This window comes from Prionailurus bengalensis, chromosome D1 (genome assembly GCF_016509475.1).
Source record: "Prionailurus bengalensis isolate Pbe53 chromosome D1, Fcat_Pben_1.1_paternal_pri, whole genome shotgun sequence".
Taxonomy (NCBI): domain Eukaryota; kingdom Metazoa; phylum Chordata; class Mammalia; order Carnivora; family Felidae; genus Prionailurus; species Prionailurus bengalensis.
Window position 1 is genome coordinate 18852916 of NC_057346.1, and position 26846 is coordinate 18879761.

At 48.0% G+C, this 26846-nt stretch overlaps 1 protein-coding gene across 3 annotated transcripts in view; it reads left to right on the plus strand.

Moving 5' to 3' along the window:
- SORL1 (sortilin related receptor 1) overlaps window positions 1–26846 on the plus strand; it is a 172441-nt gene that overhangs the window by 72985 nt on the left and 72610 nt on the right. For all 3 annotated transcript variants that reach the window (XM_043579649.1, XM_043579650.1, XM_043579651.1), the window contains exons 12-17: window positions 1106–1194; window positions 14661–14839; window positions 16370–16556; window positions 20971–21099; window positions 21580–21665; window positions 25418–25590. In XM_043579649.1, coding sequence (XP_043435584.1) covers window positions 1106–1194; window positions 14661–14839; window positions 16370–16556; window positions 20971–21099; window positions 21580–21665; window positions 25418–25590 — 843 coding nt within the window. The remainder of the gene's footprint in view (window positions 1–1105; window positions 1195–14660; window positions 14840–16369; window positions 16557–20970; window positions 21100–21579; window positions 21666–25417; window positions 25591–26846) is intronic.

Here is a 26846-nt window from a genome sequence, read left to right on the forward strand (position 1 = left end):
TGTAGTACATCTGCTCAGATTCAGACTTGAGCTTCCTTTTTGTATTCTGAGGGTGGCAGTTAAAATCTCAGTTCCTTTCGCTAAACCTTTGCTGTGCTGGTTTAGGTCCTGCTGCACACATGTTTAGTTTAGGGGTTGGGCATGAGTTCATATACACAGAATTAGAGGATTTACTTGTTTGACACTTTCGCCTCTGGGATTTCATCCACATTCTCCCATGCCTGTAGTGGCTTCGTTTCCTGATTCCTTAGGCAGAAACAGTTTCTCCTGAAGGTTTAACCATCCATCTGGGACTGAGGTATTCCACGACTGGGACTTTCCCCTGGGGGCAAAGCCATACCAGGGAACCCCAACCTTATGGTAGCTTCTCAGGTTTTTAAGTCCCCTACACAAGGCCACCTGATTTTGTTTACTTTTCAGCATCCTTGGGCAGCTGATGTTTGTATCTTGTTCAAAGTTTCCAGTTGTAATTGGCAGGGACGATGGACTGCCGTGGGTTTATATAATCACGGTAGAATTCAAACTCCAGTTGGTTAATTGTTAAATTTTTTTTTAATGTTTATTTATTTTTGAGAGAAAGAGAGAGACAGAACGTGAGCAGGGGAGGGACAGAGACAGAGGGAGACACAGAATCCGAAGCAGGCTCCAGGCCCTGAGCTGTCAGCACAGAGCCCGACGCGGGGCTCGAACTCACAAACCGCAAGACCGTGACCCGAGCCGAAGTTGGACGCTCAACCGACTGAGCCACCCAGGCGCCCCTCCAGTTGGTTAATTTTTAATCTCTGGTTGGTGAGAGTAGATTTGGGTTTGACTCCTGCGTCTACTGTTTATAGTCAGCCCCTTTAATATGAACCCTGCTTTCTTCATTTGCGAAAGAAAAAAAATTAGGATATGAGAACTTGCTGTCCTATCCCAGGGTCGTGTGGAGCAAACGAGGTAATGGATGTCAATGTGCCCTGAAAACCAAAACATTGTATTCAAGTGGTTGGTGTTGCTGCTGCGTTTTCATGTGTGTGCCCGTGTATGTGTGTGCCTGTGTGGCGTGCATGGTTTCTGCCCAGTCACCTCCACAGCGGTGGCATCAGCGCTGGCTTTTCCTCTTTAGGCACTTCCTGGACCTCACTACTATACTTGGGGAGATCATGGCGGCATCATCATGGCCATCGCCCAGGGCATGGAAACCAATGAGCTGAAGTAAGTGTTTCCGATGAAGCTTTTTCTTTTAACGTCACTCCGTACTCCCCAAAATTTAAGTCTGTGAGTATAAGCGGATTATCTCTCTACAGCTCTAGATTGTTGACGGCACAGTTTATGACCTCAGCGTAATAAACCCCCATTTCTAATAGGGGGATGATAATCTGCCCTTCCTATCTCAAGGGGGTATCATAAGAAACAGATGAAATAAGTTTATTGAGCCTGCAAAGGACAGCTCTCTATAAATGTAAATTAATAATGACCGAGCAATTAACTAGGGACTTTAACTTGTCTTTCTTTGCTCTGTGTGTGACATAGAATGAGTGATAATAAAAACAGTTGATAAATGATAATAGTACCTGAATAGCCATTTCAGAATGCATTCTACATGGTAATCAGTTGACTCCTGCTGTGATCCATTTGGTTTTGGGATTCATACAAACAGACCTAGAAGGGACATTTGGGGTTAACTGCTTCATGTTGTAAATGAGAAAACTGAGGCTTAGTAAGGTAAGGTAGCTTGCCGAGGATTCCCACATCTGTTAGTGACAGGCCGGACTGGTACTCAGGTTAAATTGCATTCTGTACTTTTTGCAGATGTATTGCTCTGAAAAGCAAAAATGTCAAGGGTCTGTAAACTCTGCCTGCGTAAGTCTGCTTTTATCGGAACCACTTTGATTATTTTTGTCTGAGTTGGGACAAAAGTTAGTTTTGTTAACGTTACGTCAGGGCACACGGGCTGTCACTTCTCCCTGTTTTTAAAAAAATGAGCCTGTGGCTCAGATGGTTGAGCATCCGATTTCAGCTCAGGTCATGATCTCATGGTTTGTGAGTTCGAGCCCCGCATCGGGCTCTGTGCTCACAGCTCCTTCTCTCTCTGTGTCTCCCTCTCTCTCTGCCCCTCCCCTGCTCATGCTCATGCTCCCTCTCTCTCAAAAATAAATAAATGTTAAAAATTAAAAGAAAGTTTATTTATTTTGAGAGAGAGAGGGAGAGCTAGAGCGCACATGCACACATGCTAATTGAGGAGTGGCAGAGAGAGAGGGAGACAGAGAATCCCAAGCAGGCTCCTCTCTGCCAGCACAGGGCCTGACACGGGGCTTGAATCCACAAACCGTGAGGTCATGACCTGGGCCAAAATGAAGAGTTGGACGCTTAACCATCTCAGCCACCCAGGCGCCCTCCCAGTTTTGAGCTGAACCCACAAGATGTATTACTAACGGCGGTGGAGAGGCTTCACTAATCATCTTGTTTACTGCAAAGAAGAAAGCCTTCTTTTCCTTTGCTCCTTTTAGAAACAGGGTTCAGCAGCAAGAGAGAGGTGGGTGGTTTGAAAAAAGAGGCCTTAGCATCTGGTTTCCCCTGTGGTGAATTTGCCCTGTGCTGAGGAGCCTGGCCTCAAAGAAGCAGAGAGAAGCCAAGTCCTGGCGTCTGGCTGTTCTCCAGTCCGTATGGCCCTGGTCAGCTGCCTTCTCTCGAGCCAAGAGTCAGAAGCCCTGTTTGTGCGCAGCACTGTATTTGCATTCCGATTGGTGTTTGCTCCCATGAGGACAGTCACCGAGCGCTGTGCTTCCCACATCTGAGCTGCCATTTATTTACCTATCCGTCCACTTATTTATTTATCCGTCAATTATCAGTTCGCATCTCACTCGCTTAGCAAACCTGAATCGTGCCGGGTACTGAGTCTCTAAAATAAGATGTTTCCCCTCACTCGGAAGGAGTCCATCTTCCAGGACTAAGATCCCCAGGCCAACAAACGGTGTGACGGTTGGGGCACTGCTGTGTGAGACATATGGTAGGGGACACAGTTTGGCTTCCTGTGCATCCCATGCCATTGTTTGAGTGGCAGTCCGATCGTAGAGTCAGTTTCTGGTTCTCCTAGGTTAACTTCTCTGCAGATTCCATTTGCATCCCGGGCTGGCTTCACGGAAGCCGTTCGCGTGACTCTGGTCCTCTTACACCATCTGTCGGTGCACCCGTGCTCCGGGAACGCAGTGTCATTGCTGCACCAGCAGGAGCAGCACACGGTCAGGAAAATAAACCTGCTACCAGAAAATCACCGTGCCTTCCCCAGACACTTAAAAGTGACCGCGGGGTTGCGGACTTGAGGGTTTGTGGGCACTGTGGCACCTTTGTATTGCTCCGGGTTGTTTGGAGGCATCTGTATGGGCGGCTCAAATAAAGCACTTGCAAATTCGAGAATATTTTCAGGCCTCCTAGTGACAGGTGCATGTGTCCCGAATATGAGTCTGAGCTTGGCCTAAATCTCTGTAGCCACCTGGCATTTACTTAGGATGTTGCTTTCAGAGGTTTTTGTTTTGTTTTGGTTTGGTTTTTGGGTTTGTTGTCGTAGTGGTGGTTTTGTTTTGTTTTCTGCTTCTCCTGCTTCTTTGCTTTTGACCTGTCACCCTGTGCCATCAGCTTCATCAGAAGAGAAGCAGGAAATAATACTATAGTTAGTTCATATCCTCAGACTGCAGTGTCGACTTACTGTGATACCTGAGCACGAACAGAGGATTTCTGTTGCAGGTCTAGATGTGTTGGGCCCCTTCAAGTCTGGCCTCCCCGACCACCGTGATCGCTCTCCTGGAGTCTCGCGGCATTTATTGGCTGTCTTATTATTTGGGCATTGATCACATATGGACGTCCCTCGCTAGTTACCCTTTCGTTATATGCCTGACTTTTTCAACTCATTAACAAGGTCTTTTGCTCAGTATTTCTATTCTGTAAAGGCTAGCGGGTGCTTAGTCAGTGTTTGATTGTTCAATAAATAGGTCATGCACACTTAGTCTTGCAAGGTTGCCTATTTCTTTACCGATTTATTTAAGCATTTATTTGTTTTTGAGAGACAGAGCACGAGCAGGGGAGGGGCAGGGAGAGGGGAAGGCACAGAATCCGAAGCAGGCTCCGGGCTCCAAGCTGTCAGCACAGAGCCTGACACGGGGCCCGAACCCATGAACTGTGAGATCTGAGCTGAAGTTGGACGCTTAACCAACTGAGCCACTCTGGCGCCCCTCTTTACTGAGTTATAAAACCAGAAGGGGTGCAGGACTGTGGCAGGTGCGCGGCTCTGAGGGGACCGCTCCCACAGTGCTCTGCCTAAATGGCAATGGCTGGAACTCAAGTAGGAGTGGCAGGGGGTGGGGGTTGGTCCCCCAGATATGGGCAACCCAGAGGCATCAGGGCTAGCCCAGTCTACCTTCCTCACTTTTCACATAAGGAAATAATGTGACTTGTCAGTAGTTAGGGCCCAAGCTGGAACTCGAGCATATTTCTGTTAGATAATCATTTCACGTCAATTACACGAACATTTGTTGAACACGTGCAATGAACCAGACGCGGTTCTAGGTACGGAGGATGCAGAGGCGAGTGAGGCATCATTCAGGAGCTGCCTGTGCCCACTGTGGCTCTGTTATGTCTCTGAGCCAGCTACAAAGAGAGGCCAGGGGAAGGACCTGTTTCGAAAGGGAGCTTCGTGACACAAAGCCTTAGGGAAGAAAGCCATCATCAGGAACAACAGGAACTCTCGTAAGAGTTTCAGTAGGGACAGAGGTTGGAACATTGCTTAATGTAAGAGTTAGGTTTTTGTTTTGTCTTGTTTTGATGGTGGTTCTTTTAAATTATTCACATCTGGGGTGCCTGGGTGGCTCAGTCGGTTAAACGTCTGGCTTCGGCTCGGGTCACGATCTCACGGTTCGGGGGGTTTGAGCCCCGCGTCGGGCTCTGTGCTGACAGGTCAGAGCCTGGAGCCTGCTTCGGATTCTGTGTCTCCCTCTCTCTCTGCCCCTTCCCCACTTGCGCTCTGTCTCTCTCTCCCCCTCTCTCTCTCAAATATAAATATACATTAAAAAAATTTAAACTATTCACGTCTTTCTTTCCCTGATTAGCACAGATAACTAAGAGTTGGCCATTACTTGTTCAGCTTCTGCCTGGACTCTCCTCTGAGGCTGTTACCTTTGTTATTGTTAATTGAAACTGAGAGCGAGAAGTGGAACCCTGTATTTTTTGCTCTCGTGTCTGCATGTCTGAAATGAGTAAATAAGAACCCCTTCTGGGGATTCAGCTTCATTCGATCAGCACGTTGTCACCGTGAACCTGCTCAGGGGATGCACGGTTTTCTTGTGTATAATCGGTGTGTTTTTCAGAGAAGGGGCTGCTGTGTTCTTCCACTCTGATAAAACAAAACAAAACAAAACAAAAACCCAAACACAGGTTTGTTGACTTGATCATGAAGGACAAGATCATTTTCCATTTCTTCTAGGCAGGTTTAACTGCCAGCAAAAGGCTATTCTTGGTAGTTTACTAATAATATTTTGGACTCGCCCAAAAGCGTCTTTCCTCACAGGAGGTTTTTTTTAAATTTTTTTTTAACGTTTATTTACTTTTGAGACAGAGAGAGACAGAGCATGAACGGGGGAGGGTCAGAGAGAAAGAGGGAGACACAGAATCCGAAGCAGGCTCCAGGCTCTGAGCTGTCAGCACAGAGCCCGATGCAGGGCTCGAACTCACGGACCGTGAGATCATGACCTGAGCCGAAGTCGGAAGCTTAACCGACTGAGCCACCCAGGCGCCCCTCTCCTAGGAAATTTTTTATTGAATAGGGCTTTCCTCCCGGAGCCCCGAAAAGACAGTGCAAAGATTACATCCGGCAGTGCAGCTGTCTTTTCTGGACCTGAGTTCTGGAAGCAGCCCCTTGGTTCCAGAATGTGGGAGATGGCAGTTAGCCCGCACGCTTGTGGCAGCATTAATGGGGGGGGGGATACAGAGAGAGCCATCCCTACCTGCTTCATTTTAACCCTCACGTGGTCTCTTCGGCCTTTGGGTTATAGTGAAGCCGGTGTTATCACCTGTTAATTGTTAAGAAACTGACTGATGGGGTTCAAAAAATACAGTGCAGTTCATTGACTTTCCTTTAGCAAATGTTAATTAATGCCCCTTCTGTGTGCCAAGAAAGGTGCCAGCTGCCAGGGGCGGGAAAGTGAGGAGGAGGGCTCGTTTCTGACAAAGGGCAGTCTGCTCGAAGATGCTCACAACATCAGGTCATGAAAATAGAGTACGGGGGCGCCTGGGTGGCGCAGTCGGTTAAGCGTCCGACTTCAGCCAGGTCACGATCTGGCGGTCCGGGAGTTCGAGCCCCGCGTCGGGCTCTGGGCTGATGGCTCGGAGCCTGGAGCCTGTTTCCGATTCTGTGTCTCCCTCTCTCTCTGCCCCTCCCCCGTTCATGCTCTGTCTCTCTCTGTCCCAAAAATAAATAAACATTGAAAAAAAAAATTAAAAAAAAGAAAGAAAATAGAGTACGGGGTAAGGTAGAAGGGGCACACGGTGCTGTGGGAACACAGAATGGGGGCCAGGGAGAAGGAAGGAGGAGGAAGAGGAAGCCTGAGCGAGGTTGGTGTGCCATTTCAGGGTTAGAAAGACCTTGGCCAGAGAAGGTCCGGCATGAACCAGGGTGGAAGGTGTAAGCTCGAGGAGTAATAGAATGCAGACTGCAGGGAGGGGGCCGTGAGACATGGGGATTGAGGTCGGTGTAGGTAGGGGCTGGGGGCCGCGGGACCTCCATGCCTCCCCGGAGAGATCAGACTTGCCTTTCAAAGTCGGGGGTCCTAAAAACGCCTAGAGGGTTCTCAGTAGGGGAATGACAGGGCTAGATTCACGTTATGGAAAAGATGGCTCTGGCCAGCTGAGGAGGATGAACATTAAAGAAGCAAGAGTGGACGTGAGAGAGGGAGCTGGTGGGGGGACAGAGCATTTTGGGGGACAACGTCTGCAGGACTGCTTTTGACTAGGATGACGGGGGACGCTGATCAGACCCTTCGTAGAGGCGCAGGGGAAAGTGAGGGGAGCAGGCCCTGAAGGGCCATCAGAGGAATGTGGGTTTGGACACGGTGGGCTGAATTGCTCTGGGCTGTCCAAGGGGAGATGTCCAGCAGGAATCTGGACGTAGTCCGTCATCTGGGTTGGCCTCCCGCCAGCGCTTGAAAGCATTTTTATGGAAGTCCACCAGTCTTTCCTTGAATAGTTTGAGTCACGGGAAATTTACCAGATCACGAGGGGCTTCCATTTCACTTTGGGACAGTTTGTTCATGTCTCCATTCGCTCACCATTTTTATCCATTTATTCCTTTACGAATGGAGGTTCTCAGGTCGGAGAGAGCCCCAATTCTCCTCTCTCCGGTTTCTAGCGAGTAGGCTTAGTTCTGTCCCCAGGAGACGCACACAGAGGCCCTTTCCTCCTTCCCCTGAACACCTTTCAGGATCTGAGGCCCCTCCCTGTCCTCCTGTGTGTCTCCCATTCCGTGGCAGGTGGCTCCGGTTCCCGTCCTCTGATGCTGTGGGATCCCGACCCTTCGCCATCCGGGTCTCCTTTAGCCCACCTCACGATGTCAGTGCTTTCAAATGTGGGGCCCAGATCTGAGCCCAACATGCAGGGATGAACACCAACGCAGCTCTGGACACCCAGTTTCTGCCAGTGAGAACCCAAGACTCTTTTTACACTTCTGACCGCCTCCCTACCTTTCTAGCTTCTACTAAATCATCTTGTAGAAACTGAGATATCAATTTACACGCCATGAGATGCTCAGATTGTAAATCCACCGTTTAGTCAGTGCTGGAGGATGCCTCGTCAAGATGCAGAAAATTTCCATCACCCCAGAAAATCCCTCTGTGCCCCTTCCTCCAATCCACCGCCCCACCCCAGCTAGAGGCAACTGATGGTCCGATTATATTTTTATCACTGTAGGTTACTTCTGCCGCTAGCAGAATTTCCTGTGTTTCTTATCTGGCTTCTGCTATTCAGCATCATATTTTTGAGATCCTATCTGTGCTGTGATCTCTATCGGTAGGTTAAGTTCAGTTTCACCGTGAAACCTAGAGATCTTTTTTTTTTTCTTACGGATTTTATTAAAGGCATGATTTTCTTTTTCTTTTTTTCTTTTAATTTTTTTATTTGAGTATAGTTGACCTACGATGTTACATTAGTTTCAGGTGTACAACGTCGTGATTCAGCATCTCTGTATGTTCTGTGCTCACAAGGGTAGCCACCATCCGTCACTATATGACACTACTGTAATATCATTGACTTGAGACTATATTTAGTAGGAGTACTTTTATTTTATTAAAAAAGTTAAAAAAAATTTTTTTTAACGTTTATTTATTTTTGAGACAGAGAGAGACAGAGCATGAGCGGGGGAGGGGCAGAGAGAGAGGGAGACACAGAATTGGAAGCAGGCTCCAGGCTCTGAGCCATCAGCCCAGAGCCTGATGCGGGGCTCGAACTCACAGATTGAGCCGCAGTCAGACGCTCAACTCACTGAGTCACCCCGATGCCCCAGCAGTAGTAGTGGTATCTTTAAAGTTTATTCACTTTGAGAGCGAGAGAGTGAGCATGCGGGCAAGCAGGGGAGGGGCAGAGAGAGAGAGGGAGAAAGAGAGAGAAAATCCGGAGCGGGCTCTGTGCTGTCAGTGCGGAGCCCAAGGTGGGGCCCGGCTCGCACTCACGAGACGTGAGATCTTGATCTGAGCTGGAATCAGGAGTTGGACCCTCAACCGACTGAGCCACCCAGACGCCATGAGATTTTATTTTGAATAGGTGCGTGTAGGGTGGAAATGCCACCTTCAGCATTAATGGAAACTCCAGAAGGAAACTAGGGTAGTTAAACATGCAGCATACTTTCCTTTCCTTGCATCTCTGGGAGTACGTAGCTGTCTGTCTCCGCAGACATAACCCAGGATGCCCGTGACTTTCTTTGCTATCGTGTAGGAGAACAGCCTGAGAATGAAGACCACAGAGAGGAAAAATGATCAAGGGGTGGAGAAAACAGACTGAATCCCAGTGACAGCTTTGCCGTACTGAGGGGACTTGTGCCATTGGACTGCTCACATTCATGAAATAACGCATTCTCTTAATTAATTTATTTATTTTACCTCCAAGCCAGTTTGAATTGTATTGCAACTTCATGATAAAGGCAGTATAACCCTTCACTAGCTGGGTAACCTCAGCGAATTACTTATCTTATGGAGATTCAGTTTTCTCATCCGTGGAAACGCCTCACAGTATTTTAAAAAAAAAAAATTTTTTTTAACGTTTATTAATTTTTGAGACAGAGAGAGACAGAGCATGAACGGGGGAGGGTCAGAGAGAGAGGGAGACACAGAATCGGAAACAGGCTCCAGGCTCTGAGCAGTCAGCGCAGAGCCCGACGCGGGGCTCGAACTCACGGACCGGAAGATCGTGACCTGAGCCGAAGTCGGACGCTTAACCGACGGAGCCACCCAGGCGCCCCTGCTTCACAGTATTTTTAACGTGGTAATTTAAACAAGGTAATTGATGCAAATAATGGAGCGCATTATCTTGACTTAGAGTAGTTTTATTACCACTACTTTTTTTTCCTTCCGTATAGCGTTGGTTTCGGGTGTAGAATTTAGGGGTTTATCACTTACGTATAACACCCAGTGCTCATCCCAACAAGTGTCCTCCTTGTGCCCGTCACCCATTTGGCCCATCCCCCACCCACCACCCCTCCAGCAAGCAACCCCTCAATTTGTTCTCTATAGTTGAGTCTCTAATGGTTTGCTTCCCTGTGTTTATCTTACTTTATTTTTCCTTCCCTTCCCCTGTGTTCAGTCTGTTTTGTTTCTTAAACTCCACATAGAAGCGAAATCATATGGTATTTAAGACCAGATTTTCTCCATCTTGGGTCTGAGCAGGTAGGCTTTTGAAACAACATGTGGAACTTTTCTCTCATGTTTGCTTATTCTTTTGATGTAATAAGAAGAGTGTTTTGAATCCTGTTTGGGCATTAATTCCATTATCAGTCCAATTAGCCTTGTAGGCTTTGCACATTTGATGGGTTGACCTTCCATATTGTTATTCATCTCTTTGACTAAAGCAGGGAGCAGTGTGGGAAGGAGCGATCTCATTTGGGGTTGGGTTCACACCATATGTCGGCAATCAGCACACCGGGACTTGTTTTCCCAGCGGTGAATTTTATCTAGCTGTGTGGTCCATAGAGATCCTTATGAAAAAAGAACGTTCTCTATCATTGCCCTCTTCTTCAAATCAAGAATTACCTTGAGAAAAGGAAGTGGGATTCGATTGTTGTGTTGTGACTTGGGTGTGAAACCATGTGAGTCCCAGCCCTGACTTCCTTCTTTTCTAAGGTCTCTCAGATCAGCTGTTTCCATTCTTGAAACCATTTTTTAGTTCCTTTTTTTTTTTTTTAATGTTTATTTATTCTTTGAGAGAGAGACAGAGACAGAGAACGAGTGGGGGAGGGGCAGAGAGAGAGGGAGACACAGAATCTGAAGCAGGCTCCAGGCTCTCAGCTGTCAGCACAGAGCCCGATGCCGGGGTTTGAACTCATGAACCACCAGATCATGGCGTGAGTTGAAGTCGGATGCTCAACCGACTGAGCCACCCAGGCGCCCCCATTTTTATGTTCTTTAGGAAAGTAAAACTATTCTTCCTCCTCTGGGCTTCAAGAATCTCTGTTCTTTGTGATTCTTTTAGAGATTCTTATCTGCCATCGTATTTTGAACTTTTTCTATTCTCTAGAATGTTCTCTCTTTTGTACTCATTTTCTTTTAACGTCCCTGTCTTTTTTTTCCTGCCTTGTCCAGTCTGAAGATCATTCTTGGTAAAGATACAACCAAAATAGAAATTGAGTGGTTCTGCCTTTTTTTTCTTCTTTCTATTGTTACTATTTATACCATTGACCATCAAAAGGATGATCCCTTTCTGGTTCTTTATAGAATTTCTTGCTAATACTTTGTAGAATTTACTAGGCAACCAACCCACCATCCCACTGACTCACGAATCTATCACTAATTGTTATAATTTGAAGCACAATCTTTGACTCATTTTGGGTTTGTTTGCTCACGGTTGCTGCAGATTACTTGCCATCAGAATTATAATGGGAATTAACTAGCAGATAAGTACTGCTCTTTAATTTTTTTTTTTGCCTTTGGTTGTATGGCTCTTTTCTTATCGTGAACATGTTTAAAAATCTGAGTTCATCCGGGCGCCTGGGTGGTTTGGTCGGTTAAGCGTCCGACTTCAGCTCAGGTCATGATCTCGCGGTCTGTGAGTTCGAGCCCCGCGTCGGGCTCTGTGTTGACAGAGCCTGGAGCCTGTTTCAGACTCTGTGTCTCCCTCTCTCTCTGCTCCTCCCCTGTTCGTGCTCTGTCTCTCTCTGTCTCTCTCTGTCTCAAAAATAAATAAACGTTAAAAAAATTAAAAAAAAAAAAATCTGAGTTCATCAAGGACCTTTCCGTACAGCCACACATTAATGTCTTGAATATTACCACTTCCCTTATTTAGTGTATCTGTGTTACATTTATATTACAAATTTATTACATTAATTATATTAAATGACCTTCCCATCCTCTTGAGAGTTTTGACCCTGGGATTATGTGTGTATTTTTTTTTAACATTGAAAAAAAATTTTTTTAAATTTATTTATTTTTGAGAGACAGAGAGAGATAGAATATGAGCAGGGGAGGGGCAGAGAGAGAAGGATAACCAGAATTCAAAGCAGGCTGCAGGCTCCCAGCTGTCAGCACCGAGCCCGATGCGGGGCTCGAACTCACAAACTGTGAGATCATGACCTGAGCCCAAGTCGGACGCTTAACCTACTGAGCCACGCAGGCACCCCTATGTGTGTATTTTTATCTGAACATTTTGAATCCTCCAGTCCTGAAGGTTAGGGCTCTGATGGTTTTTCCCGACTGTAGGAATACACAGGTGACTTGGTTTGTTTTCTTGTAAGGCTGTTGTCATTTTCACCCCATCAATACATGTTCTTCTTTAGGGGATCAGAACCTGGTCTAGAGTAGATGTCCCCCTAACTGTTGCAGTGGTAACGTGACTTGCTTCTTCCCCGAAACTCGGAAAAAGCACCGCTTTTTTTTTTTCTAATTTTTTTTTTAAACGTTTATTTTTGAGACAGAGAGAGACAAAGCATGAACGGGGGAGGGACAGAGAGAGGGAGGCACAGAATCCGAAACAGGCTCCAGGCTCTGAGCTGTCAGCACGGAGCCCGACGCGGGGCTCGAACTCACGGACCGCGAGATCATGACCCGAGCCGAAGTTGGACGCTTAACCGACTGAGCCACCCAGGCGCCCCAAGCACCGCTTTCTAAATGTGCAGTTTGTTCTCAAATACAAGGCTCTGCTTGGCCATGTATCAGTCTCATCAAAGTGTCATCCCATCAGTCATCTGGGAACCTCTCAAGAAATGGGGTGCTTCATTTCCTAAGGTTATCGGGGGTTCAAGGAGCTCCTAAATAGAATTACGGGGCAGTGTGCAAATGGATGGACCTCCAACATTATCCCTGATAGCTCTCATCCTGTCTGGATAATAGGCCAGCTTTTCCCATTCATTTTCCTTTAAAAGTGATACTCAGCCGTTAGCTCATCACACTGGTGCAAGGAGAGTGAATGAGTTAACTTATCCCTATATCTGCTTCAAAATCAGCTTCAACCAAATGCAGTCCAATCAGATGAGGATTTCTCCTCTTTGGAAGATCCGTAGGGGACTCACTTGGTCCTCGTTGACCTTCTTTATTTATGTTGCCTTGTACACCGCTCCCCACCTCCCATTTAACCCGTGGCCTCTTGCAGAAGTACCCATTGTCGTCATCTCGATTTGGGAGAGAGTGTTTGGATTGTATGATGTTGTGAAAAGATTTGTGTCAAGCATTCTTTGAGGAAGAAAAACTAAAATCTCAAAAATGCAGGAAACGTGAAAGAAAGAGAAATTTTGCACGTAGGATTTAAGAGAGAAGCGAGAGCTGACACTGAAGAGAGCTCTAACTGAGTGGTTTCTCATGTTGAGCATCTTGGCCAGCTTCCTGGGAGGCAAAGCAAGTGTTAGGTATTCCCCATCTCCCTCTGCGCCTCCCCTCCCCCTCAATACAAAAGATCATGAAAAATCAACACAGTTATGTCAGTGCTGCCTATTTCTTTAAAGAGCTTGCTTTCTCGTTCTGCTGTAGCAAGAACAAGTCCTCCTTGGAGACTTTTCTCTGGACATATTTTTCCTCCACCTTAAAAATCTGTCAGACCACGGGAAAAGGGGAAAGAATTGTATAAAGGACACCCACAGAAGTTTGCCCAGAATCACCAGTTGCTAACATTTGCCAGTTCGCTTTACTTCTGTCATCTGTTCATCCTACCTGCCTGTCTGTCTATGTGTTTATCCTTTTGTCATTTGTGGGTTTTTAAAAAAAAAATATTTATTTTGAGAGAGAGAGCATGAACATGAGCGGGGTAGGGGCAGAGTAAATCCCAAGCAGACTCCATGCTGTCAGTGCAGAGCCTGATGCGGGGCTCAGACTCACAAACTGTGAGATCATGACCTGGGCTGAAATCAAGAGTTGGATGCTTAACCTACTGAGCCACCCAGGTGCCCCTTGCTGAGCCATTTGAAAGAAAGTTGTAGCCATCGTGCCCCTTCACAGCTAAATATTTAAAACATGTATCACTAATACGTACGGGTATTTTCCTATGCACTCAGAATGCCATTCTCACATCTAAGGAAATTCACATGAGCTCAGTGTCCCTTACACACTGTATTTATATTTTCTCAGTTGTCCCAAGCTGCTTACAGCTGCCTTCCCCCACCGGTCTGGGATGCAGTCAAGGTTTACACATTGCGTGTGGTCCTTAACACCTCTTTAGTCTCTTTGTAACAAGCCTTCCGCCTTTCCTGGTTGGTTTGTTAAGTTTTTCACGGCCTCAGTTTTGTGTTGGAGGAATCCCGACCAGTGGCCATGGAGACCGTCCCACGTTCTGGATTTGTCCGGTTGTACGGAACGGCACATAGATGATATTCTCAACGCTTTATCCGGGAGGCACGTGACGTCAGGTTGTCCCATTGTTAGTGATGCTAACTTTGGTGACAGTTGTGACTCTTAATCCACTGTAAGATTGCATTTCCCCATTTGCAGTGAATGATTCATCTGTGGGTTGATGCGAACACCGTGGTCCCCACGTGAACCATGTGGTTGTAGGATTCAGTGGTCTTCTTCGCCTGACTCGGTCATTACAGTGAGGGTTATGGGATGGTCGTTTTTCTCATGCTGTCATTGTTTTCAATATGCATCGGGTAGCATTGTAACATAAGAAAAACTTCCTGCTTCCCTTTTCTCTTTCAGCATCATTCGGAGACCCCTGTCGTATTTCTATTGGGTATATAATCTGTTACCATCATTTTTCTGTTTTTATGTTCAGATTTTCCCAAATTGGCCAGTTGGAGCTCCATCAGGCTGGCTGCTGTGTCCGTTTGCACTGACTCCGTTAGTCTCTTAGCACATCCTTATTTTCTGGCACAGCCTTGAAGGTTCCCTGCTCCGGCTGTTCCTCCAGAGACTCCTGGCTCTTATCACTAGTGAATGTTACCTGGAAACCAAGCCCTTGCCCTAGAGACTTTAACTGTAAGTAAGAATCCTCTTACTCGTCCTTGGCAGATACAGTACCAACGAAGGGGAGACCTGGAAAACGTTCATCTTCTCCGAGAGCCCAGTGTTTGTGTACGGGCTCCTCACGGAACCCGGCGAGAAGAGCACTGTCTTCACCATCTTTGGCTCCAACAAGGAGAATGTCCACAGCTGGCTGATCCTGCAGGTCAATGCCACGGGTGCCTTGGGTAAGCCGCTGCCTCCTCGGCCCTCTTCATGGAGCTATTTGTTGACCAGGGCATCGGCTTCGACACTCTGTACTCGAGAGAGTCTGTAGCCGTTGAAGGAGACGGACACGTATGCAGTAAGCGGTTGGGAAATACAGAGGTAGTTACTCAGACAGTTCTTAGTAGGAGCAGGTGTTATGTCTTGTATCCTCACTTCCTGTCTAGTCGCTGGCGCATAGTAGGTCTGCGTGTGTGTGCGTTGAACAGGTGAGTGAATGAAAAACATCCCTCCACATCAGCAGTTCTGCTTTGACAGACTCAGCGGGTGACTCCCGTGTGAATGGCAGTGTGCCCCGTGATGCAGGGACCTCTCAGCCGTCTAGGATCTCATCTGCCGTCTGCTAGTGTAGGCACAGGATGTGTAAGTAAGCAGGGAGAAGTGTAATCCAGAGTCTTTCTTCCTCGCCCGTTCCCTCTGCAGCCCTAGTCTTTCCTCCCCCTTCTGCCTCAGCCGACATCATTCCAACTATCTGGAACATCCCCTTTGCTACCCATTCCATTTCTCCTAGTCGAGATCCTTTTCACGTCTCAGGATCCAATGCACTTGGCCGCTAATATCCCAGCCAGAGGGCCCCCCTGCCCCCCGCCTCTCGTCCGTGTCCAGAACATAAGCCCACCCCTCACGCCGTGAATTAAAACTTGTGTCTGTCACCCTGTTTATATCATTCCCCATCGACTAGATTACAAGGGTCTTAGAAAGAAGAACCTGTCTTGTGCATTCTGTATTTTCCGCCCACTGAACAGCCGGGGAGAGCCTCGCAGCCAGGGATTAATAAGTAGTTGCTGATTTGAATGGCATTGAGTTGACGGCTGTTCATCAGTTTCAGGCAGCATGCAATCTGACACATCTATAAAAAAGACGCAGAGTACCAGTATAGACGTAGGTATACTTTGGAATTCCCGTAGAAGCCACTCTGCTTAAATTCCAAGTGAGTACGGGTGGATGGAGTGACCGTCCAGGTTGTCTTACCATTTCTCAGCCCCTCCTTCCATGAATCTTCCACGAACTTTCTTCCAAGCAGTGACAGCGGACTCAGTTGCTCTCGGGCCATTCCTTCCAGGTGTGCCCACCCTACGCCCCCCCCCCCCCCCTGAAAGCAGGCAGGAGACAACACCCCTGGGTGACACCATCTACCAACGATTTGGCGTAACTCCCTGGGGGATAGGCACCTCTGATACCCATTTCTAGAAGGCACTGCAGAATCTGCTAAAATATTTCAGAAGTTTAGAGGGTGCCAAAGGTGGCTTGCTTCTTCCCAGATTTCTCAGACGAACGTCTGTGTTTCAGGCGGTACCATTTTCATTTGCCTGGGTGCCTCCTGGCATCAGAGCAAGGTGATCAGAGGCTTGGGACAGTTCCCGAGGTCTGCGTGCCCGCTGAGAAGCACCGGGATGAGCCGGACGTGGGTGGCGGGGCTGAGGGGCGGGGAGGACAGGAAGGCCCATGTGGGTGTCCCTCGGACGCTTCATGCCGCGTTTCCTTTTCCTCAGGGGTTCCCTGCACGGAGAATGACTACAAGCTGTGGTCACCGTCTGATGAGCGGGGCAACGAGTGTTTGCTGGGACACAAGACTGTGTTCAAACGGAGGACTCCCCACGCGACGTGCTTTAACGGAGAGGACTTTGACCGGCCCGTGGTCGTGTCCAACTGCTCCTGCACCCGAGAGGACTATGAATGGTGGGTTCTTCCTGGATGCCTGGGGACTGGGTTGTGTCTTCCTCAGCAGTGCTACATACAGACTAGGGCATGGTCCCTTCCCCTGAGGGAAAGAAGGCAATCATAGGAAATATATATTTCCTTTTTTTTTTTTAATTTTTTTTTGGGGGCGCCTGAATGGCTCAGTCGGTTGAGTGTCCGACTTTGGCTCAGGTCATGATCTTGCAGTTCGTGGGTTCAAGCCCCGCGTCTGGCTCTGTTCTGTGCTGACAGCTCAGAGCCTGGAGCCTGCTTCAGATTCTATGTCTCCCTCCCTCTCTGCCCCTCCCACTCACACTCTGTCTCTCTCTCTCAAAAATAAAGATTAAAAAAAAAAATTTTTTTTTAATGTTTATTTATTTTTGAGAGAGAGAGAGAGAGAGAGAGAGCAAGCAGAGAGAGAGAGGGAGATACAGAATCCAAAGCAGGCTCCAGGCTCTGAGCTGTCAGCACAGAGCCCGATGCAGCGCTCGAACCGACGAATGGTGAGATCATGACCTGAGCCGACGTCGGACGCTTAACTGAATGAACCACCCAGGCGCCCCAGAAATAAAGATTTCTTAAGAATTTTTGATGTGCCAAGAATGGTGCTAGGCACTTTTTATATAGGTTATTCCATTTAATTCTCATAGCTACGAAATGTGGGAGAGGAGTTACATCCTAGGGAAGCTGCCATAGTTTATTTAGGAATGGATCACTCTGGGATTTATTTCTAGGAGGGCGGCTTCCAAAGGGAACACACTGAAGGTTCCTGTGTAAGAAACTCCTTTTCCTTAGAAGCCCTATCCTGTAGGGAGTGTGCTGCTTTTTTTTTTTTTAAATTTTTTTTTTTTAACGTTTATTTATTTTTGAGACAGAGAGAGACAGAGCATGAATGGGGGAGGGGCAGAGAGAGAGGGAGACACAGAATCGGAAGCAGGCTCCAGGCTCCGAGCTGTCCGCACAGAGCCCGACGCGGGGCTTGAACTCACAGACCGCGAGATCATGACCTGAGCTGAAGTCGGACGCCTAACCGACTGAGCCACCCGGGCGCCCCTGGGAGTGTGCTTCTTTATCTGCAGTGAGGGAATGTCAGTGCATATATATTTGTATATTCATCAGTCCTGGAGCAAAGTACCCAAGGCAGGGCTGAGAATGGTGACAGCGGAAGAAATGACACGCCCACAGATAACTGTGGCCAGGGAGGGAAAGCCGCACGTACCTTGGAGGAGGAAGGGGTGCTTTGATTGTGATTGTTGGCAGGAAGGAGGAGACTGATTTGGGGCTTGGAAATCAGGAAGTTCCTGGAGGAGGCACTGTTAGAGACGAAAACGCCTGGATTTGTGGACGGGAGCATTCTGAGAAGATGTGGCAGCACTGGGGAGGCGGAGGGGTGGTGGGGAGGTCACTGGTGGTTTGGTTTGGAGGCCTTGTCGGTATGAAGTGGGGTCAGTGAGGGGAACTGAGGCTGGTAGGTAAGGGTAGAGACAGCGGTGTGGACCTTATTCTGTAAGCAGCAGAGGGTCTTTGAAGGCTTTTGAGGAGAGTCGCTGATCAGAGCAGAGCTTAGCTTTGGAAGATGATTCTAGCAGTAAAACACATAGGGTCTGGGAGCCCGTAGGCAGTCCCTGGTGCCTGTAATCCAGCATGAAATCACCCCAGGCTGGGCGGGGCTGTCAGTAGAGAGCATGGGTATCGAACTAAGCACGTCACTCACTTCTCAGCCACTGCCATTCTCAGAACAGCTAAAGTTTGCTTTAGGAAGTCACACTTATCTCGATGAAAGCCAGAAGCCTCTGATATGTTCTAGCCTGAGGTTGGAACAGGGACATGGGGTAAATGTCGTAGGCTTTGCGAGCCCTGCGGTCCATGATGGTGGCTTGGCGACTGCTTGTGGGAGCACAGAAGCAGCCGTAGGTGGATGGGCATGCCTGTGATCCCAGAAAGCTCTGTTTACAAGAACAGCTAACCAGATCTGGCCAACTCCTGCCCTAGACCCATGCTTCTGAAACTCGAGCGTGCGTATGAATCACCTGGGATCTTGTTAAAATGCCAGTTCTGACTCCAGTTCTGGGGCTCTGTAGCTGGTGCCCTGCTCTGGATGATCTGAGCTCGCTCATCTGCCAGCCCATCCTTTGAACAGCCGGGTTTTAGACCGTACAGGACGCGCATTCTCTTTGAAAGCCGTGTGGTTCTGAGATAACGGCATAGAGCCTTGCAGCGTAATTTTTTTTTTTTTTTAACATTTATTTTTGAGACAGAGAGAGACAGAGCATGAACGGGGGAGGGGCAGAGAGAGAGGGAGACACAGAATCGGAAGCAGGCTCCAGGCTCTGAGCCATCAGCCCAGAGCCCGACGCGGGGCTCGAACTCCCGGACCGCGAGATCGTGACCTGGCTGAAGTCGGACGCTTAACCGACTGAGCCACCCAGGCGCCCCGAGCCTTGCAGCGTAAAACCACAGAGCTGTTTGACGTTCCCAGGGTTGTCCGTTGGGTGCCCCTTTGCTACCTTGTGTTCTCTCTTAGATGCCCCCAAATTGTAAATTCTAATCTGAGAGCTTTTGCTGGCCTGAGGTCCCCTGACTGTAGAGGCCCTAATCATGGAAAAGTTTGTAAGGCTCTCTCTCTTCTCTCTTTTATCCTCTCTAACTACTTCAAGACAAAAGGAAGTAATAAACATGTAAGAAACCCTAACAACTCTCCTTTGTTTTTGTTTTTTTTTTTCTTAAAGACCCCTGCTGTGCTTTTTCTCTAAAATCTGCTCCCTTTCTACCAAAACGATGACGACAACAGCCAACAACCAGAGGCTGGTATGCCTTCTTGGTAAACTGGCTTAGCTCCCCCTGGTCTCCCACGCCCATCCCAGCTGACTCATGGAAACCCACTAGGGGCTGAGGGTTCAGTTTGGACGGGGAAAACCACCTGTCTTGCCTGTCACAGAGTTGGGCTTTCGGCCAGATGAGATCGTGAGGGTGATGACCCATGAAAATGATAAAGGATGTATTGATTTCAAGGCCTCTGATCGTGTAGCTGCTAGAAAGGAGCTGGCTGGACTGTGTGGCTCCTGGAAACGTTTGGGGGCCTTGGACCGCGGCAGTGAGGACGGGATGGTCTGAGGGAGGACTGTAGGAGGGGAAAGGAGAATGAGTGAGCTTACAGTTTCCGTGCGTTAGTTCAGCTGCCAAGTGACAGCTACATGTGAAAGTCTGGTTGCTTCTGACGGTCCTTTCTGACCTCTCTGGGAAGCCCAGCCACTGGCCCATATGTTCCTTGATTTCAGAGTTAGTTTCTTTCAGAAGCTGGGCTTAACCCTCCCAACGTGTGTTCACGGCCTATTAGGCCGTGACCTACAGATTGCAGAAGCCTAAGAACAGGTGCTTTGCCGTTGGAGGCAAGTAAATAATTAGGTAATGCTCCACCTAGCCCCCTAAAAGATCGTAAGCAGCCGTTCGGTAAAAGTGACCTGATTTAATGAATGAGACGTGTTCCACACAGTAATAAAACTCTCCCTTCTGAAAAATTCCTACAAATTGCTAAATGTCGATTGTGGCGTAAGGAACCCACAAACCACTCAGCCCCGTACCTGTTAACACTTCTCGTGGAGAAAGTGTTTAATAAGTAATTCATTGGTCTGAATAGAGTAAAGGAAGCCTTTCGAGTAGAGCGTGTCAACGTGGAGAATCTCTTTGAATTCAAATTTCGGTCTTGGGCCGGGCTTTGGGACGTGTATAGTGTAACTGCCTCCTCTTGGGGTTGTTCACTGCGGTAAAGGGCAGAGTCAGGACTAGACCTGGTGTCCCTGGTTCCTACTGCAGCTCCTCCCACCCACCCCCTGCCCCTGAGCTGAGTATTTTGTCAGAGATGTGGCCCCCAAATTGTGGAAGGTCTCGTGGGCCAAAGTGTTGTGTCCTAAAGTACAGGATGAGACACCCACGGTGATTTTAGGTAGTGCATGGACATGATCTCAAATAACATTGAATCATTCATTTAAAAAAGGTGATTCTTTTAAATTTCCTTTCTAATGCTTGTCAGCATGTCAAGGAGAAAGTATCACTGAGTGCTGGTAACTCTTTAACATTTGCTGGTCCCTCTTAACAAAGAGAGGGCAGACCCAGGGCCTTTGGGTGGGGAGCTAGATCCAGCTAAAAAAAAAGTAATATTATTTTGTTTCTGGTGTAATGATTTGTATTGCCTTTGTCTGTTTTTGGCATATGATCGCGGTTTGCCAGTCGTGGTTCCGATACAAAGTTTCTATTGAAAGTGTGTTAGCATAAAAAAGGGAGTGTTCTTCAAAGGGACATGTTTAGTAACTTACAGTAAGTTGGTAGGCGGTATGGGAGAAGTCACAAGAGTTGGTATTGACATGCCCCAAGTACACAAGCCATTGGCCCTAACAAACCCCGATTGCCTTTGCAGTGACTTTGGCTTCAAGATGAGTGAAGATCTGGCATTAGAGGTCTGTGTTCCGGATCCTGAGTTTTCTGGGAAGTCATACTCCCCTCCTGTGCCTTGTCCTGTGGGTTCTACATACAGGAGAACGAGAGGGTACGTACCCCAACGTGCTGGGGACATGTCTGCACTGGGTTTGAGAGAGCAGAGAAAGCCGCCTGGACTCCTTTCGTACTCCAACTGCTTGGATTCATAGCGGGTCTCAGGTAGCTTGGGCAATATTTAGAATTAGGAGGTTTACAAACGCTTCTACCCTCTGTGAGAAAAAAATGCAAACCCGTAAACTTCTCTGTAGCTCTAGCTATATGTTAAGTCATAAACTTCAGCAAGGACACACCGTCATAGGACTTCGTGGAAGGGATACGTGTATACTCTTGCCCGGGACAGTCTTCCCTGTTATCTGGGGTTCCCAGTGTAATTATAAGCAGAACCAATTGAGAATGATGAAACATCCTTCTTGTTCTATAGGGAAATGAAGAGATGGATGTGGATAGGAAATAGGTTTCCAGGTATGAAGACTTAATGGCTGTTCTTGGATGTGTCTGACCTCTTGCTCTTGGGGCGGGGGGGTGACAGCTATCGGAAGATTTCTGGGGACACTTGTAGTGGAGGAGACGTCGAAACACGGCTGGAAGGAGAACTGGTCCCGTGTCCCTTGGCAGGTAAGAGGTGGTTTCTTGCCTTTGAGTTCTTGAGATGTCACTGTAGTGTCCTTATGATCTCACACTGGTCCAGTCTTGTGGCCCTTCTAACTCAGTGGTGGAAAAACATAGAAATTACAAGCATCACAGACCTCCCCTTTTCCTCTAACCTGGGTATCCAAACCAAATTTATTTATAGCCTTATGCTTGCATAGGAATAGAGAGTAGTTTTTTGAGGGAAATCCCTTTTGGTCATTGAAAAATGTTTATTCGGCGTCTCTTGTGTCCTAGGCATGGCGAGGGTCTTGTGTGTGTTCCTTGGTCTGTTTGTCAGAGTTGGAACATAAACTATGGCTCTTTGGGAAGTAGCGAAGCGGTCTATCTTAATTTTTATGATAATAATTAGAACGAATACTTGAATGGAGTTTCACACATTTAATGTACTTTTCCTTGTGTTGCCATTTTAACCCTTATCACCACCCAATGAAGCAGATACTATCATGAGCTCTGCTTCTTTTTTTTTTTTTTTTTTTTTTAACGAAGAAGCATGTTCAGAGGAGAGGATGAATCGACCTGTTTGAGGTCACGCATCTGGTAAGGGACAAAGTTCAAATTCAGACTCTTAAGCCCCATGCCCTTCCTTGGACATCGCCCCAGTGGCAGATGAGTGTCATTCGCATTATTTTAGGTGACCATTATGCATGCTCGTTGGGCAAGCGTTCTTTGGAGCGAGTGTTTGCGCTGTAAGGGGACAGTGTGGTCCAAACGTGCGTTAAGTTGACTGAGCGGTGACGGCACAGGTATTTGCAACCCAGGCAGGAAACGATGATCGCCTTGCAAAGAGTTCACCTCCCGGCCTCTTTTTTCTTCCCTCCTATTTCCAGTTCTTGTTCTTGCAGAACTTCCTTATTCCCTGTGAGCCCTTCCTCCTGCTCTTACCTCTCGGTGAAGGTGGATGGTTGGGGCTGCTTGGACCCGTGGTGGTGGTGGTGGTGGTGGGGTCTGATGGAACAGCCATCGGCACCCCGCTGAATCACGAAAAGCGCATGGCCCTCCGCAGACGGGGCAGAGCGCCCCCCTCCATTGCTCACCGCTTGCCAGCGTTTGCCCCGGTGTTTTTCATGCTAAGCTCATTAGTCCCTTAATTTAATCTTCCATCATTACCAGAGTCATTAACATCCCTCGCTGTGGAGACTTCAAAAGAACACGGCTTCAGCAGATTCCTGCAAATGAGCAGATAATATTCAAATATGCTCCTCACGAGAGCTGTTACTGATGAGGGTTTGGGTTAGTAGGGTTGGAGTGGTTGCTCTCAAGGGCTGGAGTGCATACTTTCATAATAAACGTTTCTGAAGATACTTCTGTGAGGGACAAAACAGTGTGTGGAAAACCATCTGAACTGGTAAGAGAGCTGTTTTCTTTGCTGAGAGGAGAAAATAGAACAGGGACCAAAGTAGAAAAAAAGCACATTTGTAGTGTAGACCACCTCCCAAATGTAAAAAAAAGAAAGAAAAAGAAAAAGAAAAAGAAAAAAGACGCATGGCACAGAAGGCAGGGGTGTACCAGGAAAGGAAAGGATGGTCTCCTAGGGCTGATGGGAACACAGCATCTTTGTAAAGATTGAGGTAATCTGGGCATCTGGGCATCATTTTTTTTTAACGTTTATTTTTGAGAGAAAAAGAGACAGAGCATGAACGGGGAAGGGGCAGAGAGAGAAGGAGACAGAATCTGATAGAGGCTCCAGGCTCTGAGCTGTCAGCACAGAGCCCCACGTGGGGGCTTGAACCCACAAGCCATTAGATCATGACCCGAGCTGAAGTCGGACACTCAACTGACTGAGCCACCCAGGCACCCCTGGGCACCCTTTTTAAAAATGAAGTCGTCTTCCTTCCTTTATGATGACTGCAATAACACAGATGTCTAGGCTCTTCCTAGGCTGGGATTGGTCAAGAATTCTGTTCCTTTCCTAAGCACTGAACACCAGAAATGGGAAATGTTCCTCTGTCCCTAATCCTAAGGCAAGTCTTTCTGGACTCAGGCTCTGCTATAAAGGCATCGGGTGGTTAGAAGGAAAACCAGAGCCCCAGCATGGGGTTTGCAGATGTTGGAGATGCGGGGTGGAAAGCTTGCTGCTGTGAACGTGTCCTCCACGACCCCCTGTGGCAGCTGCGACGAGAGTCCTCGACTTCCCTGTCACGTACGGGCTTGGCAGTTTTCGTCTAAACGGCCCCCTTCACTGGGAATTACAGCGGGAAGCTTTCCTTGAGAACCAGAAGAAGAGATTAGTTACCCCATGGTGGCGGCTTAGATATTTTTCAAGCAAAATGAGACCAAAGGAAAAGTAGGCAAACTTAACCTTTATTAAAATTTGTACGTAGGGGGCACCTGGGTGTGAAGTGTCCAACTCTTGATTTCGGCTCAGGTCACGATCTCATGGTTCATGAGACCGAGCCCCACGCTGGGCTCTGTGCTGACAGTGTGGAGCCGGCTTGGGATGCTCTCTCCCCCTCTCTCTCTGCCTCACCTGCTTGCGTCCTCTCTCTCGAAATAAATAATCTTTAAAAAAAAAATTGTAGGTAGATTTTTGGGGGGGGGGGGATGCATTATCTATCTTCTAGCTGGGAAGCAGGCAGCTAGTCGACGTGAACTCACTGAATGAAGGGAATCAGAGGGAGCGAAAAACGGTCACCCTGCAGGCCTGCGGCAGAGAGATTCAGGTCTTGGTCCCACACACAGCATACTGTCCAAACGGACACGTTAGACGTGGACGGGGCTGTGCTGCTCGTGTCCATCGCTGTGGAAAAATCTGAATATTTTCTAGGCCGTTCCCTAAGTAGATGAGAGAGAATACCAGCTCCTCCAGTGACTGGTTGTCTGACATCAAGTAAGTCGTCTCAAACACTCTGGGCCTCTATTTCTGTGTCTTCAAAAAACGACCACGTGAGCATCTCCATTGTAAGAGGCAGCATTGTGTAGTGGGTAAAATGTAGGTCCTGGAGGCAGACTGCTCAAGTTCAAGCCGTGGCTCTTCTACTTCCGAGTTGGGTGACCTTGAGTGCGTTAACCTCTCTGCTGTCGGTTTTCTCACGTATAAAATCGAGCTAACAGTCACGCTTCCATCAGGCGGTTGTTACGCCCACGGAACAAACGCCGGAAGGTGGTATATACACTGTGTAAGTATTTGTTAAGTACAGATAGAATCTTCGGGAATGATCGCGTGGTGAGACGTTTCGTTAAGTATTCGAGAACAAATGTAGTCTTACTGTTTTGGAAACACACTAGGTTGATACAATTGCCCTGTGTCATCGTGAATAACGTTGGATGGGGGAGCAAACAGATTAGCTACGAGTCTCCGTGACGAGGGGTCTCCAGTCAGCATGATTCCGGTGCCGTGTGATACAGTCCTGTGACGAGGGAGAGCGTGCTGCGTGGGGTCGTCATGTTCTCATGTGTAACTTGAAAGACTTCTAGGTCGAGCTCAGAAGCGTGGATGTTGGAGCATGCCTACTGGGGCACCCAGATAAAAAGAGCAAACGTAACGAGGGACACGGTTTGCAGACAAGACAACGGATTTATAGGGGTTGAAGTAGCTTGTCCCAAGTGGAAAGGCGATTCTGCTTTCCACATCTCGATTCCCGTGCTTTGCCACTAGATCCACGCCACGGGCCCGTGGCTCTGAGGCTTAGGCATGAGAAGAGAACAGGTGAGGCATGCCAAGACCTCCTCAGCACCCCCCAGGCCCACCCTCTCTGTTGCTTTGTGTGTCTGTGCAGAGGAGAATGAGTTCATCCTGTACGCCATGCGGAAGTCTATCCACCGCTATGACCTGGCCTCAGGAGCCACGGAGCAGCTGCCTCTCACTGGCTTGCGGGCCGCAGTGGCCCTGGACTTTGACTATGAGCAGAACTGCTTGTATTGGTCTGACCTGGCCTTGGACATCATCCAGGTGCGTCAACCCTTCGGTCTGCTCGAGGGGGCTACGCCTCGTGATCGCCCAGTCCCGATAAGCCTCTTTCCAAATGGCCCACTTCTAATTCCCAACAGGTATCAGCAGTGGGTATTAGAGGTTTTACGTGGTAACTCATTTCAGGGCCGGCTGATGAGAATTTTCAGTCTTCTCTTTGAGCATTTTCTCGCCCTGCCTACTTCTGTCCTTGGAGGAAGGACAGAGGGAGCCCAAGTCGGCAGTCTGGCTTACAAGGGAAGCCTCGCTTTTCCTGCCGGGAAGATTTTAGGACTAGCAGCGTAGGATTATTAGTCACTATCGCACCAGCTGCCTCTTAAGCGTCCTTCTGCCGAAGCCACGACCCGGTAATACTTGACTTCTCTGCAGTCCACGTAATTATCCACTTGAGCTCTTCCGAACACAGTCAAGAACTGGGAAACTGCGCTCTAAAGATCCCCACACAGGCCAGATAGATAGCCATCTACACTCACACCCATGCATTTTAAAGGAGAGCTGTTTTGATCTTTATTCATTGCCCACTTAATCCTTTTTAGAAAAGCAATTCCAACAAGCTTTCTCGGGACTTCCAACCCAATTTTACTGTGCCCGGGTTTTGAGGAGGGTGGCGATGGTGGGTGGGGGATGGGCATTGGGAGGGACTGGTGGGTGGAGCTATCCCAAGGGAGGAGAGCCTCTGAAAACTGACCCAAGAACTCAGAGATAACGGCAGTCTGGCTTCATGTATTTTATTTTATTTTATTTATTTTTTTAAACGTTTATTTATTTTTGAGACAGAGACAGAGCATGAACGGGGGAGGGTCAGAGAGAGAGAGAGGGAGACACGGAATCTGAAACAGGCTCCAGGCTCTGAGCTGTCAGCACAGAGCCCGACGCGGGGCTCGAACTCACAGACTGTGAGATCATGACCTGAGCCGAAGTCGGACACTCAACCGACTGAGCCACCCAGGCGCCCCTGGCTTCATGTATTTTAAAAGCAAACAAAATCCTGCTTCTCAGTAATCTCCGACCTCATTATTGTGATACGGCATCGTTCAGTAACCAGTGTTCGTAACGCTAATGCCGAGTCATACAGATGATTACGTTGTGTTTAGGTGTTCTGCTGAAAACAGGAAGCGGTGACATGTTCTAGAACACTTTGACCGGAAACTGGCTTCGCTCACGTGGAAAGTTGACTCATCGAAAACCTCGCATCCCTTGCCAGCCGAGCCAGTTGAGGAAACGGTTACCATCGGGGG